The sequence below is a fragment of the Apus apus genome, chromosome 3 (genome assembly GCF_020740795.1).
Source record: "Apus apus isolate bApuApu2 chromosome 3, bApuApu2.pri.cur, whole genome shotgun sequence".
Classification (NCBI taxonomy): domain Eukaryota; kingdom Metazoa; phylum Chordata; class Aves; order Apodiformes; family Apodidae; genus Apus; species Apus apus.
Genome location: NC_067284.1, coordinates 92,789,198 through 92,808,949, shown reverse-complemented (window position 1 = coordinate 92,808,949; position 19,752 = coordinate 92,789,198). Strand labels below are relative to the sequence as shown.

Genomic DNA, 19,752 nt, shown 5'->3' with positions numbered 1-19,752 from the left:
GTGTCATCACTGGAAAAAAAGATGTTTCCTCTACATTGTGCACAAAGATCAGATCTACATGATAGACAAAGCAAAGCTAAGAACCCTCATCTGGGTATCTTGATCAGGGATGCTTAAGAAAAAGTATTTCCTGACCAACTACCTACCGCAGTTTTACAGAGTCAAACTCCGTTTCACTTGACCCAGCCCCAAGCATGGTTCAAGAATACTGTAATTCAAAATGTTTCCATCAGCAGTGCAGGCCCATCTTCCTGCTGACTTGCCCCTCCTGAAGATGTTCCCCTGTGCATGACAGTGCAGGTCCCTTCATACCAGGGTAGAGTTACAACATGTGTCCAGAGGTCTAACCAGTATCAGAAGATATTACAGAGAGATTTGCTTCCCAAAGAAAGACATGATCGACACCAGATACACTACTTCAAAGTTCCAAGTGAGCATGGGGTTTCACAGAGTGCTGAGGGTAATTCTTGCAACTCTCTTCAAGGCACATGCTCAAAGGTTCCTCCTTAGACTGAATCATCTGCCACATGATATAAATACAGTATGAACAGAAACAGCTGCATTGTTGTTTGTTTATTTTTATTTAGTTGGCCCATTGTAAAGCCAACTAATGATGCAAGGGAGCTGTGGCACATTTGAAAAGAGAGGATGTAGATAATTGTTGACTGCTATGCCAAAAATGAGATTCCCTGGCTTTGCTGGTAGCTCAGCTGCTGGAAGCTGTTTCTAGTCTCCTGTATGTCAAATGTATTAGTCAGATGGTGTCATTCAGTGCTCTATAACTTTAAATTGATCTTGGGTAGAATGAAGAATACAGAACTGTGGAAGTAGTGATTGTTTGGAAGTCCCTCCAAACCCCCAAAGCATTACTAAGATTATGAGAGTAATAAAAAAGTGCCATCCAAATATTAGAAACCACGGAGTTAACCAACTGTGAAATTATGCAATAAAACTTAACAGCTACCCTTCTTGGTGGGGAAATGGCTAGACGTTCAGTGTTTGCTTTATCTTCTCTGAGCTCTGTTCAGCTCTTCTTGAAATTGTGTTTTTGTGTAAGAAAACTAATCAGTTTCTTGTTAAAACATTTTAGGATAAGCAGCAGCTACTGCTTTCCTCAATCTTGACTAATCTTTACATTTCAAATGACACTATCTGTGACAGGAAACAACAAGCAGTTCTCTGTGCTGCTGATATTGCCAGTCTTTCCCCCATTGCTTCAAAGCACATGGAATGAAACAGCTCTCAGAAAACAAATCAAAGTGGTACTCACTCTAGATATGAGATGGAGTAAGTCAAGACATACGACTGAAAAACATAAACCAGAAACATCTGAAGCAACATTTTCAGAATATTTCTAATAATGAGAATCAGGGATTGTAAATGTCAAGTAATAACGTTTTACTGGAATGATCTTGTGCAGTTCTTATCTCTGTAACTGTTTACAGAGCTGACTCATATGCACAAGAAGACAATGTTAACATGTCAAGTTATTCCCTCCTTGTTCTTTAATCTTATTGACAGCTCACTTAATTGGTCACTATTTTCAATTCTTTCTTCCACTATCAAGTGCTAAACAATGCAGCACAAGTGCTAATGACATGACACCTACAGCTAAACTGTGCTACATGATGGTACAACTGAACTAGATAACGTACCTGCTTGACCTGGCTGTACTTACAATGGTCAGACAGAGTAGCCTTTGTTACTTTCAAAAAAATGTTTAGTTTTAAATCAAAAAACAAGCTAGAAAGATTACCCTCTGACTTTTTAACTTTCATTCTAATTTTTCTTCACCATATGATGTTTTCAAGTTTAAAAGAGTACAAAGGAAAAATGCTTTCCAAGACTAGTCACGAGAGATCAGATCTATAAAAGGTCATATATGAACAGTTAATAATTCTACAGAAAAGATTATTCCCACCTGAGTGAAAACAGCATAGCATGCAAGGAGGTCCTATCACTATTAAGATCTTGCAGCCACTGTGAATTGCTTAGAATACAAAAAAAATCAAAGCAGACTACCAGACAAACAAAAGTTTCCAGTGACATTAAGGCAAAAGGAAACTCCCAGTTAAGATTCCCATTAGCCTTTTCCTTCTGCCCAATGATCAAAGTTTAAAATACCAGTCACAATTACTTAATTAGAAATAATCATAATATGACATAATGTTTGTTAAATATTAATACCATATTTATTTTCAGAAGCTAGGATTATATTTATAGGGATGTTGCACGCAAGGCAAAGAACCATTATTTGGAAACAAAAAATAAGTCTTTTCTGATGCTTGAGAAAAATACAGGCTTTAATACGGGTTTTTAGATGTTGTCAAATGCATGAGTCCAAATAACCCCTAAGAATCTCACTGAATTCCTAAATGCATTGTCTAGCTTATAATAAGAGATTATTTGCACTGGTAAGATAAAGGGTTCTTGCTGCTCTTAACATTTCTGTGCAATTTTCATCAACTGTTCACAGGTACCATATCTGCATATTTGCAAAACCACCTTCTTAACTTATTGAACCTTTGAAAAAATAAACTGTGTCTCCCAATTGCTGCCACTGAAATAGTTCTGTAACTTCCATTTATAATCCATGCCTTTGACAATGGCAAAAAACTCCCATAATTTTAATATCAAAATACGAAATAAAAAGCGGATGGAATTTGCTCTTCAAATTAATTTTATATGGTTTGGGTGACTATTTTAAACAAGTCCCATATGACAAGGAAACTGAGATATGAACAATATTCCACTCCTAGAAACCTAATACTTTTCCTTACTGATATTCTCAGCATATTCAAATAGAAAGGTTTGTCTACAAAAATCTGAAAAGCAGGAATACACGAAGAAATTAATGACAAAGTCTCATTGCAACTGTATAATGACTACTAAAATAAAAGAAAGGTCTATGAAAGTTCTATAAAAGTACTAAAATAAAATAAAAATACAAAATAAAAACATCACAAGGTAAAATGCCACAGAAAACACAATTTTACTACAGGAGTATCTTTAAATTAATATGACTTCTCTGTTGCCTGCAAATGTTTCAAAATCCATCTTTTGTTGTGCTGTGTATAGGTGTGTATTGTTCTCTGTGTAAAATTACAGGAAATTCTCAATAAATAGATAAGATGGAGAAAATGTGAAAAATGTCTTCAAGGAATTCATGCAGCAGGAATATATTATTAAAAACTGTAATAACAATACTTGAGGTAAGTGCTGCATTGAGAAGATTGAGGGGAGAAAATAACCCATACAAAACCCAACAAAAAAAAGTAAAAAGAACACATATACACAGGAAATAGAAATGCTATATGAATAGCTAAGTGCTGAAGAGCCAATACACTAAAGCTAAAATATGGAGGGAATTAAGTGAATCTAGCTGTAATCAAAAGTTTTAAGATAAATATGAAGTTCCAACCCACAAAAAAGAGGGTGTTTTTCTGTTTTAAAGCAGGGTTACTTGAAAATACCTGTGAAAAAAAGACTGAAATACTTCTTTACTTGCTTGATAACAGCACTAAAGTCTTTACTTCAAATGTGTTTTTTATAGAATTTGGTAATGGAGGGGTGAGAGGGTGAAACCAAAAGAGAAATTATATTCTTTAAGTATTAAAAAAGGCATGGACAACCCACATGCACCTACACACACATACAATGCAATTATGCATAATTAATTCTGAGTAGGTTGGTCCAAAGGACAGAGGACAAAACAGCAGTGAAGAACTAGTATGCATACAAAAGTCTCTGTATCCCCATGATTATGACTTGCTTCCCCACTTTAATACACATGCAAAGGGAAAATACAATAACATAATCGTGAGATTTACGAGGCATAGAATGTGAATGACCTTTGCTAAGAGAAGATAAAGGACTTAGAGACTGAAAACTTTCTTGATTCTCCTTTATTCTAGTACCAATGCTGTATATGGAAGCTGTTGCATAGTTGCCTTCATTTTACACAATGCTATGCCTCCAATTCCAGTTTCCATGATTCAGTAGGAGAATGGGTCCATTTCAGTGTGGATTTCCCTATGTAATTTCCAGACTCTCCAAAGAGTTGGGAGATAGCTCAAACATTTGAGAGCTCTGAAATGATGGCCTGTAAGAACTAGACAGATTTCTTTTTTAAAGGTTAAATTGAACATTTCTTTCCACAGTGATTCTGTGACATGCTGGCTCCTTTATTCTGTGTTATCATGAAGTATCAGCAGTGTAATTTCATAAGGAGCTGGCTATTTGAAGGGAAAAGATTATCTAATCAAATTCTGTCAGAGTGAACTCACAAGAAAGGAGAAAGAACTAATGTCACTCTGAGGTAGGCCTGGCTTTCTGTAAAACAGTATTTAGAAAGCCACAAGTGATATGCACTCTCCTTAGGTTTATGTATGTTAGTTGCTGACAACATATAAGCATTCAGCAATACTGGACTTAGCAGATTTAATCTGCTTCAGCTGGCTTTTATTTGGGACTCAATATTTCTAGAGCAAAGTCTGCTGTAGATTGGAATGAGCCAAGTCCAAGCAAATATGGAGAAAGTTTTTGATGGCACATCTCACCAATTCATTTTCTTCAAAACCAAGTGGACTGGGAAGATAGTAGAAAGAACATTTTCTTGGATAAGGTGCATTTTTCAAATGGACATTTTCCTTCTTTAACTGAGTCATAACGTCAGAAAGGAAATAGGACCCTTGTTCAGTTTCAGGTTCCCTCACTGCGCATTTGATCTATTATTTTAGATTAGGGAAATAATTACTGGGATTTATATGCCTTAATTCAGCATTTGCTTTTTTTATACTACCACATTGTTGACTCTATATCAGATTGTGATCCATTGCAGCTCCCAGATCCTCTTTTGCCATTGTTGTTGTCTCTCTAAGGCTTTATTTTCCCATATCATACTGCTCTTTTGCGTAGGTCTAAGTATCGAAACTTGACATTTTTCTTTACTTGATTGCTATCAAGTTCCAAACTGTTTGCTGCCCCCTCAGCTACATATCCTATGCAAATTAAATAACCTTACACTATAATAATTCATCAAAGCATCAGATAAAATATTAAAACTTGTCAACCTCAGGACACGTGAAACATCCCTCTGCTTTGATTGTGAAATGCTGATAAATAGTGTATACACAGTTTTTCAACTAATTATGCATCCATCTAATCTTGTATTTCTTAGTTTGCCTATGGTAATTTTGTATGAAACAATGTGAGGAGCTTTACTGGACTCAATATAGATGACATCATCTACTTCTTTCCTACCCATAAGTCTGTAATTCTGGCATAACAAAGATACATTGATGTGATAAACTCATATACCCAAGTTTCCTTATTGCTGCTTTCCAGAAGTCAATTTCTTTCCTCTTGCTTCACTTGCAGAAGTATGTTTTGTTTGGTTGATTCTTTGTTTGCTTTTGTCTAGGGAACTTATTCTAAAAAATTCCACCTCTAAAAGAGTAAAATTTGTTTATTTCAGTTGACCGCTGGCCATCCATATCAAACATAATGAAGGAGAACATGTTTGAATTACACAGATAACATTTTTATGATCACTAAACATTTGAAAATGTTGTTGGGACAGTTTATTTCTGCCATGTGTCATCCCTTCAGCAGGAATACTCTGCATGGGTTAAATGTTTTTTAATGCAGTTTTGAATAGTTATATGTTGCACTCTGAAAATAAAGATTTAACTGTGTTCTCTGTTGACTGAAATAATGTAAGAGATCTTTTGCTAATAATTAATGTCACTTCCCACTGGGACAAACACTATTTGCATGGCTTATAACAAAAACAATTCAAAACCACTAATGTGTTTCCCTGAACAGTGAAAGCTTGTGATGCATATTATGAAAACACCACTGGTGAGAACCACAGCAGCATATAAAAGCTATTATTGTATTGTACATTTATTGCTAAGTTTATTTCCTCTCTGATTCATTTGACTCACCAATTACCAGTTGTTTTCAGTCCTCTGATAGGAAGATAAGGCGAGTTACTAGCTAAGAGAAATGCTACTGTTTGTCAGCCACATTTCTTTTTCCATCTCCAAACCTGAAATACTTTCCTGAACAACTTTAGGTAATTACTTCATGCCTGAAAAAAGCTTCCCATCAATTTAAAGAATTTAAAAATATAACTGCAGATGCTTGAATACACAAAATTCAGTAGGTTCTAATCAATATACATTTGCAGAAAAATTCTGCAATGAGCAGGAACTCATACAAAATACCATGGTCATGTGGCTGGGCTGTTCTTTGTACACTCAACCCTTGTACAGTTAAAGCTTTCATCCACTTAGCAGCCCACTCACTCTGCATATGCTTGTGGTGTCCCCACTGCTCCTTTCACACCTACACACCCCAGTTTCTAGCCACAGCTCGTGATACCAGCATCTCAATTCCACCTTCATTTATACACAGATTTGACAGGCAGTTTCCCATGGCTCTGAATACACACAGCCAAGGCACATATATTCTAATCTACATTTTTACTCCCTTGTACCAGGCCCACACATCAAGGAATTTAATAAATTATAGGTTTTCCTATAGAATATGGATTTCCAGACTCTGCTAGGGATCTCTGGAGAAAACCCCATTTTACTGGCTGTTATTCTCCATCTCCACCTGCTCACTAGAGACCAAGCAAGCAACCCAAAGTGCACTAGTGCCTCATGCACACTCACAGCTCTCAGCAGACAAGGTGAGGTAAAGTTCCTGTTGTCTCCTTCCAGGCTGTTTGTACAAAATGCAGGAGCAGCTTGTCACTCTTCAGGCTGAGAGAGGGAGTGAAGATATTGGTGTTCCTGTGAGAGTATTGAATACTCAGCACAATCTCACAAGGTCTTCTCAGACCTCACCTTAGGGCTGCTTCCTTATTGCCCTCATTTTCCTATTTATTTCTTGTCCATCTCCAGTGGCCATCTTGTGGATTTCAGTTTTAATCTTCTGGCAATTTTTAAGATTTTCATTTTCTGATTTAGGGCAAATGTCACTGAAACACTATGTTAACAATAGGCATTTTCAATGAATTAATTTTTTTTCAAAAAAAATCTGCTGAGCAAGATTTTCACATATGCATTCCTACCATAAAGGCTGATAAATTTCAAAAATCACATTTAAGAAACATACAAAAGTTTCTTAAATAAAATTAGGAAAAGCTAAATTCGTTTTCATTTGAAGGATAAAGTAAGTAGAAAAGAAAGTCTTGTCAAGCTTCTTCCATGTATGATAATGTTGTAGAATATGCCCCATGCATCTTTTTTATTTGCAGATTATATTTAATATTAAACACTGGCTTTAGATGTGTGGCCTAAAAGTAAGTATTTTTAAAATAAACATTTCAGGTGTGCATAAGAGCCTTAGCATTATTATTATTTTGTATTACATATGTAAGTATTTTTACTGGCATAAAATCAGAAAATTACAGAGACCAGTGCAAAACATACTATTGCTATTTGATATTCAATGGAAAAAACCACCAAACTTAACCAGCCTATTTTACTGCTCACTTAGCCTGAACAAATGAGCCATCAGCATCTTTAAACTTTAATCTATCTTTCTACTTACATCTTTAAGTATCAGTAGAATAGATTTTGGCCATGGTAGACATTGTCACCCAATTTAATGTGAGAGCTTTTGGGGAAAAAAAATTGTATGAACTATTTATTTTTTGAGAAATACAGGGATAAAATGGAGTTACATGAGAATTGGTTATTCACCCATGATTTTCTGCCCTTTGTCAAGGCCTCCATTCATGGGTATATTATATTATACTTATCAGATTTTTCCCTTTTCTGCTCTCTCATGATGGTGCTATAAGCCCTACTGCATTTTGGTTTTCTGTTATTTCCCACTCAATTACAGTTGGTCATTGTTCTACAAATCTATGTTCTTGCTTTTCATTAAGAATATTATTGATTTACTGGGTAGAGTATGTCTTTCATTTAACTTGGTCATTATATTTTCATTTAATTTTATTTCATTTTCATATTTTGCCTTTGACTCTGCAACATTTTCTTTAATCCCTCTGTTACAGCTTATTGACCTTAAAACCATTTTGAAGGTTGAGATGCAACTTATCTTCTAAACCCACTTTCACAAGCTTATAACTTTTCCCAGATATTCCCTTTCAGGCTGAGCAAGAGCAGCTTTTATGCTTATGCTTTGTTAGAAGTGGATTTTTGTTTGAAGCTTCGTAAGCATCGTCTATTTGTTTTGAGTTATCTAACATGAAAAGATAGCAGTTTTGCAGCAATCAAGACAGTTTTCAGATTTTTTTTGGACTCTGATAACTGAAAATCAGCTTTGTTTCAGCACTTCAAAATCAGCTTTGATTGTGGAATGGTGGCTTTGCTATCTCTTTGAAATGGTTTTGAAATTATAAAGTTCTGTATGTGACATCATTATTAAAAAAATTACTGAAGTAGTAGTGATGAGGAAAGTTGACTGAAGAATAATTCTGCTCTACTTAATAATATTTTTTTAAAAGCTGTTTATTTCTGTAGGGAAACTATATTTAGTTATTTTAAAAAATCTCTTTAATGCCATTTTCTCCTCACTCTTCAAGGGCTAATGCCCAACAAAATGCATTATAGAGTGCCCAGTCAATCTGGGTTCTATACAGTAAATGGAAAGAATGCAACATGTGCACTAAAAACCAAGATTCTCTCTCATGCTGGTGAAAAGATAAGGGGACCCTTTGCTTTCTTCTACCAACATACTGTTGCCCTTATAAAAAGGTGTCTGAAAGACCTTTTGCTGAAAGATCAGTAAGAAATCCTATATAGCTGTAAGCTCAAGAGGAGCACTAGCAAGCTGTAGAACACGTGTTCGTCTTCATAGAAAATATTTTCTTCAGGCAAGTATGAATGCACACTATCCATAGCTTTTCTATGGCTCCTCCCTATGCTTAGCTTGCACTCTGCATTTTGTGCCATTTCTTCTTCCATCACAGAGTTTCACAGTCTTATTAAGTAATCATTTTATGCCCTCCATGTGGAAAATGCCGTTGTACCCTTGGAAGGATGAACCAAGAGCCTGGCTGACCAAGGGAGAGTTTATGTATTTCAGAGTCAGAGTAAAGCTGAGCAAGAAATTCTTGGGACATTTCATTGATCAAGCAAGACAGAAATATGAAAACATTTTAAATTGGGATACTCCTTTCAGTAAAGGTTGATTTTAAAAGAGGAGTAATTACTTGTGGGATCACAGAATCACAGAATCATAGAATCCCAGGGGTTGGAAGGGACCTCGAAAGATCATCTAGTCCAACCCCCCTGCCAGAGCAGGGTCACCTAGAGCACATCACACAGGAACGTGTCCAGGTGGGTTTTGAATGTCTCCAGTGAAGGAGACTCCACAACCTCTCTGGGCAGCCTGTTCCAGTGCTCTGTCACTCTCACAGGAAAGAAGTTCTTCCTGATATTCACATGGAACCTCCTGTGCTCCAGTTTGCATCCATTGCCCCTTGTCCTATCACTGGTCATCACTGAAAAAAGCTTGGCTCCATCGTCCTGACACTCACCCTTTACGTACTTGTAAACATTGATGAGGTCACCCCTCAGTCTCCTCTTCTCCAAGCTAAAGAGACCCAGCTCTCTCAGCCTTTCCTCATAAGGGAGATGTTCCACTCCCTTCATCATCTTTGTGGCTCTGCGCTGGACTGTTTCAAGCAATTCCCTGTCCTTCTTGAACTGAGGGGCCCAGAACTGGATACAATACTCCAGATGTGGCCTCACCAAGGCAGAACAGAGGGGGAGGAGAACCTCTCTTGACCTACTAACCACTCCCTTTCTAATGCACCCAGGATGCCATTGGCCTTCTTGGCCACAAGGGCACATTGCTGGCTCATGGTCATCCTCCTGTCCACCAGGACCCCCAGGTCCCTCTCTCCTACACTGCTCTCCAGCAGGTCAGCCCCCACCCTGTACTGGTCCATGGGGTTGTTCTTCCCCAGATGCAAGACTCTACACTTGCCCTTGTTAAATTTCATCAAGTTTCTCCCCACCCAACTCTCCAGCCTGTCTAGGTCTCGCTGAATGGCAGCACAGCCTTCTGGTGTGTCAGCCACTCCTCCCAGTTTGGTGTCATCAGCAAACTTGCTGAGGGCACACTCTGTTCCCTCATCCAGGTCATTGATGAAGATATTGAACAACACCAGTCCCAGTACCAACCCCTGAGGGACTTCACTAGTCACAGACCTCCAACTAGATTCTGTCCCATTGACCACAACTCTCTGACTTCTTCCCTTCAACCAGTTTATGATCCACCTCACTACCTGATCACCAAGCCCATACTTTATCAGCTTATCTACAAGGATGCTGTGGGAGACGGTGTCAAATGCTTTACTGAAATCAAGATAAACCACATCTACCGCTCTACCATCATCTATCCACCTAGGTACTTCCTCATAAAAGGCTATAAGGTTGGTCAAACATGACTTACCCTTGGTAAAACCATGTTGACTGCTCTTAATGACCCCCTGATCCTTGATATGCCTAGAGATAGTGCCAAGAGCAAGTTGTTCCATCCCCTTTCCAGGGATGGAGGTGAGGCTGACTGGTCTATAGTTACCTGGGTCCTCCTTCTTGCCCTTCTTGTAGACTGGAGTGACATTTGCTATCCTCCAGTCCTCAGGCACCTCTCCTGTTGCTCATGACATGAAGTGCTACTTTCCATAGTTGAACCTACACAGAAAAGACTTAGACCCCAAATTTCTATTGTGATTTTTTTCTCTGACATCCAATGAAGTGAAGACTACAAATGCCAAAAAAGCTGTAGAAAGCAATGCTTTTTTTGGATCTATGTGAGCTGCTCACTTTATGATCCTTGAGATTTACTTTTGAGTTGGGCTATTGTCCAGAATTGTACCAGACACATAATGAAGACATTTCTTCTTCAGCATTCAGAACTTTGCATTTTTTTCCCTGGCTAAGCCAGTCAATAGATTCATTCTAATCTAAGATCTTATTGTTCTGGCCCTATCTTTTTACTCCATCATTCCTCATTGATCAAGCAGCTCTTGCATTTTACAATAATGCAATAGTACAATACAAAGTGCCTCAGGAGGCCTTCATATGAAAGGCAATAAATAAGCTTACTTTGATTCATATTTATTTTCCTTTTCATTTATAAGTGATTTTATACATTCAGCACATGTTTCTCTTTCCTGTTCAGATACAGAAAGTTTTTAGAAGATTGCTTAAATAAGCCTCTTACAGAATTAGAATCTTGCCCTCGGTGGCTGCCATTCTCAAGTGACACATTCTCTGCTGATTGCATTATTGTTCCCCCTCCAGTGACTCAGTGATCTGTTTATTCATACCAAATCTTCCATTAACCCCTAGTTCCGCTAATTTACAAATGTATTCAGATTCGTCTTATCAATTATAAAAATGCAGTCAGAATATAAACTGTATAAACAAGAAAGCTTAGGCACTTCTTGTGGTCTGAGACAGACTGTTAGAACCAAGATTTTTTAATCTATTAGCTGGTTTAACCAGCTACACCAGCTGGCAAATACCAGCTGGTTTAACATGGCTAAACTTTTCCAACATGTGCAAACTGTTTCTATCAGAAAAGTGAGAATAATCTTACCCTGTATATAAGTGGAATATGAAGTCAGAATATGAAGACAGAGCTCTGTTTCCCACACATGCAGAATTAACTGGAGCTTCCTAGAAAGAGTTTATTTCTCCTTCTCTCCTTTTGCTGTACTCCGTGCCTTTCCTGATGGGCCACATGATAAAACATTGTCCCCAGACTGTCAGACACATTTTTAGGCACTTTTTGAACGGGAAAGGAGTCGTAAGAGAAAAGTAGTGCTGAGTTCTCTCTAGTCATAAACTTCCATTATATTTAAGGCTTGACAGAATTATGAGTTCATCTAATACAATCTCCTGAGCATCATAAGCCATTAAATATCACCCAGATACTGCTACATGGATCCCAATTATTTTAATTAGATGAGAGCACTTCAGTCGTCAAGAGACTGAACTGTAGTGTGCCACAGGCATAGACCAAAATAGACAAAGATGTCATAAAAGCCTGAGGCTCTTGCAATAACATGAATTTTTTATGTGAGAAATATCCCCAAAATTCCTGGAGATGGTATATAGCTTACCCACCAAGTTTGGCACAGAATGCCAAATCCCCGCCATTGAGACCTGAGAAAATTTCCTCCTTCAGATCGATGATCATTTTAATCCTGACCAGAGCATCAGAGTATGACATACTCAACAGGTACCTAAGAAAAGGCATCAGTCAACCAGAAAAGGTACTTTTTTTGGAGCTGTTTTTCCAAGTCTGTGTCCTAAAATCAAGGTACAGTAAGCTGTGGTTATTTTAAATTGTGCATGTTTTTGCATTTAATCTGCTGTAAAATGTTATTCTGTTTCCACAGGTGAAGAGATTTGAAGGCCAGGTAGCTTCAAGTCTGGAATCTGAGCATCGAGTAACAAAGTTGAGTGTTTGATATCTAATATGAAACACTCCAGCACTCTTCCAGGAGACTGTTTTGTCTAGCAGTTTACAAAGACTAAGATCTAGTTGATAAACCCTAAAATCAACTACCAATGTGATTTTAAAAGTGACTCCTATTTTATCTCAGCCCTCAATTTAAAATGGGTCTCACATACTTGCAATTTTAGCTCATTCATATTTCAGACAAGTTGCTAAAATCGGGATCATTCGTGTTCTGCAAAACATTGGTTTACAAATCCCAGTCTGAAATGGTTTAAATTCATAGAGACAAGTTTTATCTTCTCTCGCTCCTAGGTCCGTGTGTCCAGTTTCGACTTATCTTTACAAACAAAAACTTGATTTTATGCTAGTTTTCTCTAAGCCAATTTTCCTGACTCAAATACAGCATTATCCTGTTATCTGTTTTCTCATGCTATATTACAGAGACCAAGCAGCCTCTGTTCCTTTAACAGGTAACTACCTCTTTTCTCTACCTCCTTGCTCCTTCTTTCTTAGACTGCATATGACAGACTTTAAATGGGGAATTAGATAAGCCACAGAAAAATAAATCAAACCAAAACACTGAAGATACTGTACATGCAATAGAAAATCTGCAATGTTCATGTAAAACAGCCATTGTCCAGGTATCTGCATGATGCAGAAACCAAGGAAAAGCTATACCCTACATAAATCAAGAGGTACAGAATTTGAGCCCCTGGATATCTAACTGACAAAACTAATGGAAGTTTCAATTCTAGCTCAGTTGGAGCTGAAGAGAATCATGCTGTTTTCTAGCATTATTTAAGCAGCTAGATCTCCATGATTTGGGAGGTAAAGAAAAAAGTTGTTATTCTTCTACCTATTGAACCAAGCACAAGTAATTGATTTGTTCTCCTTATAAAAAGCATTTGTTTTGCTTTTGCTAGTTCTATGTACTAATGTGATCCATGTTATTTATAACAAAAACATTCTCTAGATTGCTTTATCCACTTACTGCTGACAGTTGTGCTTCATATCAGTCACCAGATCAGTGAACATTGACAGAAATACACAGCTTGTTAATTGTACAGTGCTATTCTGGGATAAATGTTTTATTAGAACATCAACATTCTACCACATCTTAAAAAGTACCATGTTTTTACAGTTCAGTATAAACCATATAAAACAACACCAGAAAAAAACCTACACATCCAAGAAGAATTTTGGTCAGCCTTAGAAAGTCTGTCATATTTTAGCAATGAAAAAACTTGCTTAGGTGCTGAAGCATAATGTGTCAACGAGATGGAATTCCACTTTCTAAAGGCTAGAGTGCCCACTCAGTAGAAGAAAGCAAGACATGATTACTGCCTAGAGCTTGTCATGCAATGCTAGAAACTCAGCATTTAGCAGTAATAGAAAACGTCTGTCTCATTTTCATTCCTCTTGAAAAAACTCCCTATATAATATTATGAAACAGTCCTGCTGTGAGTTGGTTTCTTAATCTCAGCAATATCTACAATTATTACCTTATCCATGGTAATACTTTTCTGGTGAATTTTCTTAAATGTAAAAATTTAATGACATATGGAACAAGGACTGATACCTGAAATGTAATAACAAAGAGTGACCCTTCAGTTTTACTGTGGCTATTAGACAGCAGCTATCTCCTATTTCCATTTCAGTGTTTCACAAATGACTTAAAGGTCTCAAGGTCTTGTCTTTTCTGAATTATTCCTGTTTTTCAAAACCTTCAACCCTCTTAATTCTGCTCCTGCTTCAACTTCCAATCCCATCTTAAAACTAAGACAAAAATACAGAAAATTTTGTGCACATAGCCCCTCTTCACCTGTGACTTTTTATTGATCTGATTATAAAAAGATTTTTTTCAGTGTAAATTTCTCCAAAGATTGTCTTGAATTATGATTAGTCATCTTGACTATCTGTATAGCTTGAGGTATATTAAAAGGTGCCTGTCTTCTCTTTAAATACATTCAAGAATTTCCTGCTACTGCTAATGAAGAAGCAAAGCACTTCTTCAACCAAACATTTGTACCTTCATCTCTGCTTGAAAATAGTCTTTTAGGTTAGTTAGACTTTCAAACATTTTGATCAAGCAATATATATGGAATAATGTGCCAAAACCAGACACAAGAGGGAGAGAAATTGCACAAAGAAAGTACATGCTGATCATGATAATACATTGCATTAGAGTTGAACTTTACAACAAAAACACTTAAAACTGCCACATTTGTAAACAGCTTTTCTCTTCCAGACTGAGGTACTCTTACAAACTATTATGTACTTTCACAGATATTAAATAGTTCTGAACCAGCATTTGCAGTCCCAGGAGTAGAATAAGTGTACTCACATAGCACTCCAACTGAGATATAAACCCCTAAAAGAAACAACCCCATGAAAGAATTTTAGGAAGATATATCCCATTAACAAAATAATATTTTGAATTATCAAAACTAAGTAAATAGGAACTTGTTGCTTGGAATTTCTATAACTTGGATTTGTCTCTTCAAAACAAAGTATTTTTCCCAGTTATTCAGGGTTCACTTACATAAGTATTATTGTGCTTAACAAAGACTTCACTGAAGATGAAACATGCAGGCTAGGAGAACAGGAGAAAATGAACCACAAAAAAGAGCTTTGCAAACAACAGGAATGTGTATTGCACCTCTCATGTAAGTATTTTAGAGTGTCTTCTATTCTGTTAAGCTTTCTGAAAAGGCAGGCAATTATCAATTCTACAAATACGCTGCAATTGCTTTTGACATGTACCGCCTTAGCCACAGAAGAAGAATGCAAGAAGAAATCAATGGGGAAAAATTGATGGGAAGAGTGAAATTGCCTTAGGGATTTTGTTCTGTCATACAATGGCCTAGGAATTCTATTTACAAGGAAGACACAGTATTTAAATCTATTGATTTTTCAGGGACTTCTTGCAGTCTGCAGTATTAAAATTTTACCTCTCCTAGAAGGGGACTTATCTTTTGTGAAATTCTGATGTTGTACAATGGCATTATGCTTACAGAACACTAAATAAGGTGTGAAGGAGGTGAAATTTTGTGCTCCCTTTGCAACGTTATAAAACTTCCTTTATCATTGCACATTTAATACACTAAGGTTGAGTACTCACTGTGGACTTGAGTTTCACATCAGGGGATCTGAGTGAAGGGCCACAAAAACACCAGCTCTGTTAGCTTGTTTTAAGACCATTTAATTTGTTGCACAGACCTTAGGATCCTTTGAGTGGTCTCAGGACTTCCATGAACCTGTCTATAGCTTCCAGAGTTCAAGTTTCCTAGCAAAAGATTATCAAATCTGACATAGGCTCGATCTCCACTATATTCCATCCTCAGCAAGGGCTGGGATGGAATCACACCACTTATCATCCCACTGAAAAGTATTGACAGTGGATGTTCTGCAAGACAGATGAGCTGTATGTGTAGAAACCATGGCACACTTTTAAATAAACAAGTAGTATAGTTCCTTTTGAAGCTCCATTCTAACCTGCTTTTATCTCCAAACTTTGCTTTAATATGTAGGAAATAATATGCCAGCTTAATAATCAAACAAGACAAAAATGTTTTACTCATAGAGCTTTTGTATACCTTGATTACCACAGCTTTGCCTGTACCCAGGCCAGCTTGTACAGTATGTACTGTCTTCTATGTTTTGTTGCTGTTTTCTTGTATTAAATATGTCAAAATTTATACCTGAGCAACAGAAGTTAGTAACAGAGTTCTGATGCATAGTAATGAAGGTAGAACAACAGCGTATAATGGCACTATCTTAGTAAATCAAGTAATATGCTTATGGTTAATGATAAAAAAATATGAAAAATAGGCAAGAGTGAGGTCAGTCAGGGGTACCTCAACCTGGCTTTGGGTGAGGAATACTAATGATCATTAGAAAAATATTTGCATGCTACTTTTCAAGTACAAATAAATTACTCTTCTTGATTGATTTCTTTGCCTGAAAGCCCGAATATGTATCAGTGCCTGACTGCAGAGGGTTTATATGTGGATGCTTAAATTTAAACCAAACTCTCTCCTCACCTTTTTGGTAAAGTTCTGTCTAGATATTTACCAGGCTGTTTGTGGACCGCACAGATTGCTGTTTCCAAATTTCCTGAGACAAAGCAAAATTCCCCATCTTCAACATTCCCAAAGGCCCTTAAAGCAAACTAAGTGTACTCTCTCTTGGTGACTCTCTTGGTGACTTTAGCTTTGATACCATTAGCAATTATTTTGCAAAAAGAGATTGTAGTTCCTCATTTCACATACATCAGAAAGAAACTGAGGAAGGCAAAATGTCTGTATCTAGTCTGCCCCAGTTATCTGTTCATTTTTCAATGCTCTTTGAAATTTGGTTGGAGTCCTTACATGCTTGGGACTGCCTCAAACAGTTTACTCGCTGAGTACTGGAATATTTATTTCACTTCAGACCCTGAATCAGCTTATTCCCTTTCTTCTGCCTCTCCTTTTCTGAAATGGCTTCTGAAAATGCTTTTCATTTTCTGTCTCAGCTTCCCTTTGAAAAGCTAGTGCTCCTCCCTCCCTTGATCCATCTCATCAGTCAATCAAAATCCTCCCCTACTTGACAGTTTTTAGCTACTCTTATACTGAAATTCAGGCCTGAGAACAGTTTGTTCTGTGCAATAGACAACTATTTCTCTCCAAGGGCTTTTGGGTGAATAACAGATCATTGATGTTAGATGTAACTTCTGCTGTTAGCAATATGTTACCAACTCTGAACTTCACTCAAAGACAGAGGTTCAAATATCCCCAAAGAAACTCTACATATGTAAAGTACAGCTTAAAGGATGACACAGATATTCACAGAGAATCTCCAGATTAAGGATATTTTCCTTATTTCTTTTTTTTCCAACTTTGACAATGAACATGTCTCTAACTGAAGCTGTACTGGTAAGCATTGCGAAGAATCTTTTGCTACCTTTATCTGATGGACAAAAGGGACATTCTTCATCTTCGGTGTCTCTTTGAGCTTGTAAATTGATGTGCACACTTGTGAGAGAACCCAGAGCTCTGAAGTGGGTATGCTTAGATTCCATAAAGAAGAGAGAAAAGCCTTCACACTAAAAAAGGACAGGTTTTGTCTGGGAAAAAGCCTATCCTAGTTTAACTTTCTGAACAGAAAACACTCAAAATTACTACAGAAAATAGAGTAGAAATAAAGTTTTCCTAACTGTCTTTGTGTTCTCACAGGCAGCTCCTCATCATCAGCCACCTTCCTCACCAGCAGCTGGCTTCAATGCTAGGACCTTCACCACAGGGAATCTTCCAAATATTCCTTGCTTTGGACCCGAATCATTTGGCAGAGTGCAAAGAAAGATTCAAAGACACATAATTTCACTCTGCTTCATTATATATTCTGAGGAAAGGCCCTAATGTTACAAAAATTTGCCTTACAGACCAGCCTCTTGCTTCTCATTCAGCCTCTTTTCATTTCAGTCTCAGTGAATTGTACCCCTTAAAATGTCCAAGACATCACATAAACCAAAACAAAGGGTGAGGTTAAACTCAAGGCTGCACATAAAAGGTAACAGAGTAGTTTGCTAAACCAGGCAATACATCAATCCTGTGTGCTATATACACTTTATTTACAGGGCATTTGTAGATTCAGACTGATGATGAATAAAGCTGCAAAACACGGTATGATTTTCATCACTACAAGGCAGTGTTGAAATCATTAGTGATTTTCTCTTTTCTTAACCAATTCCTAATTGTTAGTCCAGAGGCATTTCCTTTTGTTTATTCAGTCTTGCTTCTTATTACTTTCCCACCTTCTGCTTTATTTTATAGCTCTATATCTGATCAGTGAATCTGGGGAATACTCTGTTTTACATGCACCGCTGCACAGGGTTTTACCAAGGTCGACAGATGCTAACCTACTCGTAGAAGACAAGTTACTGTGACTTCCTAGTTCAGCAAACTATTATTCTTGCATGGTATCAGTTTGGGCAACACCAAAACTGCAATAAAAAGTGCATTTTCCACAAGAAGCAACAACAGGAACATGGTAATATCTTATAAATATAGATATTTCTCTCTTATAGCCTACATGGAATTCAACAATAATACCAAGCACAGAAAGATTTACTTATTACAAACACCAGTTAGTCACTGTGGCCTAACATTTAATGTTCTTTTTTATATAGATTTCTCTCTACATTTTTCTATTTCCCCCAAAGCTTGATTATTTTAAGGTACGTGGTTTTTCTACTACCAAAACAATCACTGATCCATATGATGTCACGTCTTAGCAAAAAGTATAATCTTTGTTTTCCAGAAATCCACCATTAAATGTGCATTCCCTCTGCTTAAAAGCACTTTTAATGAGAAAACAAAAATATTTCTAAATTTCTTCTCATCATGTATCTTAACATGCATAAGCAATGTCACTACTGTATCACAGATCAGTCATTCTCTCTCCCTCCTTCTTCTATGACTTATAAAGAAAGTTGGTGTTAATATAATAAGGAATGGTTTACTCAAGATCCTGTTTCAGCTGAATGTTAGAAGAAAGTCAAAGTGCATTTGGACTGTAATTTGCACACAGTTTCTTACTGTAACTACTCAGCAACTTCTTAAACCAAATAAAGCAAAGAATTCTGAAACGGATGGAGTCTACACAGTTACATCATCACTCCTAAGCCATGGTGCTATATTTAAATTGTGTATTGAGCTACAGTGTCCCACTTTGGTATGAGGAGCAATTCAGAGTCACTGATGGAAAAGCACAAAAAACCACTTCCCCTCTGATTCTAACATCGTACAACAGAAACCGTTTCCCGCACCGCTAGTAGGAAAAGGCGTATTCTTACCCCGCAGCCTATTCCATTGCCTGGTTCACATACAATTTTCCTCACTCCTGGTTCAGGAAGCAAACCCGCTCCACAGCCAGGCGTCGGACAGAGCACTCCCCCCATCTGCAGCACGCACTCCTCGGCCCCATAGCGCTGGTAGCGATTGTACTACAAAAAAACAGACCGGTGTTAAACTTGCAACAGCATGCTAAACTCCCCCCCCAAACTTTGAGCTTGAATCTATGACACATGATCAACGTGTCAGCTGCCCTAATGCCTTACACTAAGTCCAGATTATTTGTCAAATGTCTAAAACTTCGCAGTGCCACTAAATGGGGTGTCACTTCACCCCAACTCATATCATATGCACGGTTTTCTGACACAGCTTTTCACCACCAGAAAATGGGGTGGGATATTGAAATCAAATATATATGTCAATTAGATTAAGACTGACTTTACATTACAGCTCTGTAGCA

The 19,752-nt window shown here is 37.3% G+C and overlaps 1 protein-coding gene across 1 annotated transcript in view; it reads right to left on the bottom strand.

The window, feature by feature from the left end:
- Positions 1 to 19,752, bottom strand: part of PRKN (parkin RBR E3 ubiquitin protein ligase) — a 705,342-nt gene that overhangs the window by 88,856 nt on the left and 596,734 nt on the right. Inside the window, exon 9 of the mRNA XM_051615355.1 lies at positions 19,295 to 19,444. Within this exon, the coding sequence (XP_051471315.1) occupies positions 19,295 to 19,444 (150 nt within the window). The remainder of the gene's footprint in view (positions 1 to 19,294; positions 19,445 to 19,752) is intronic.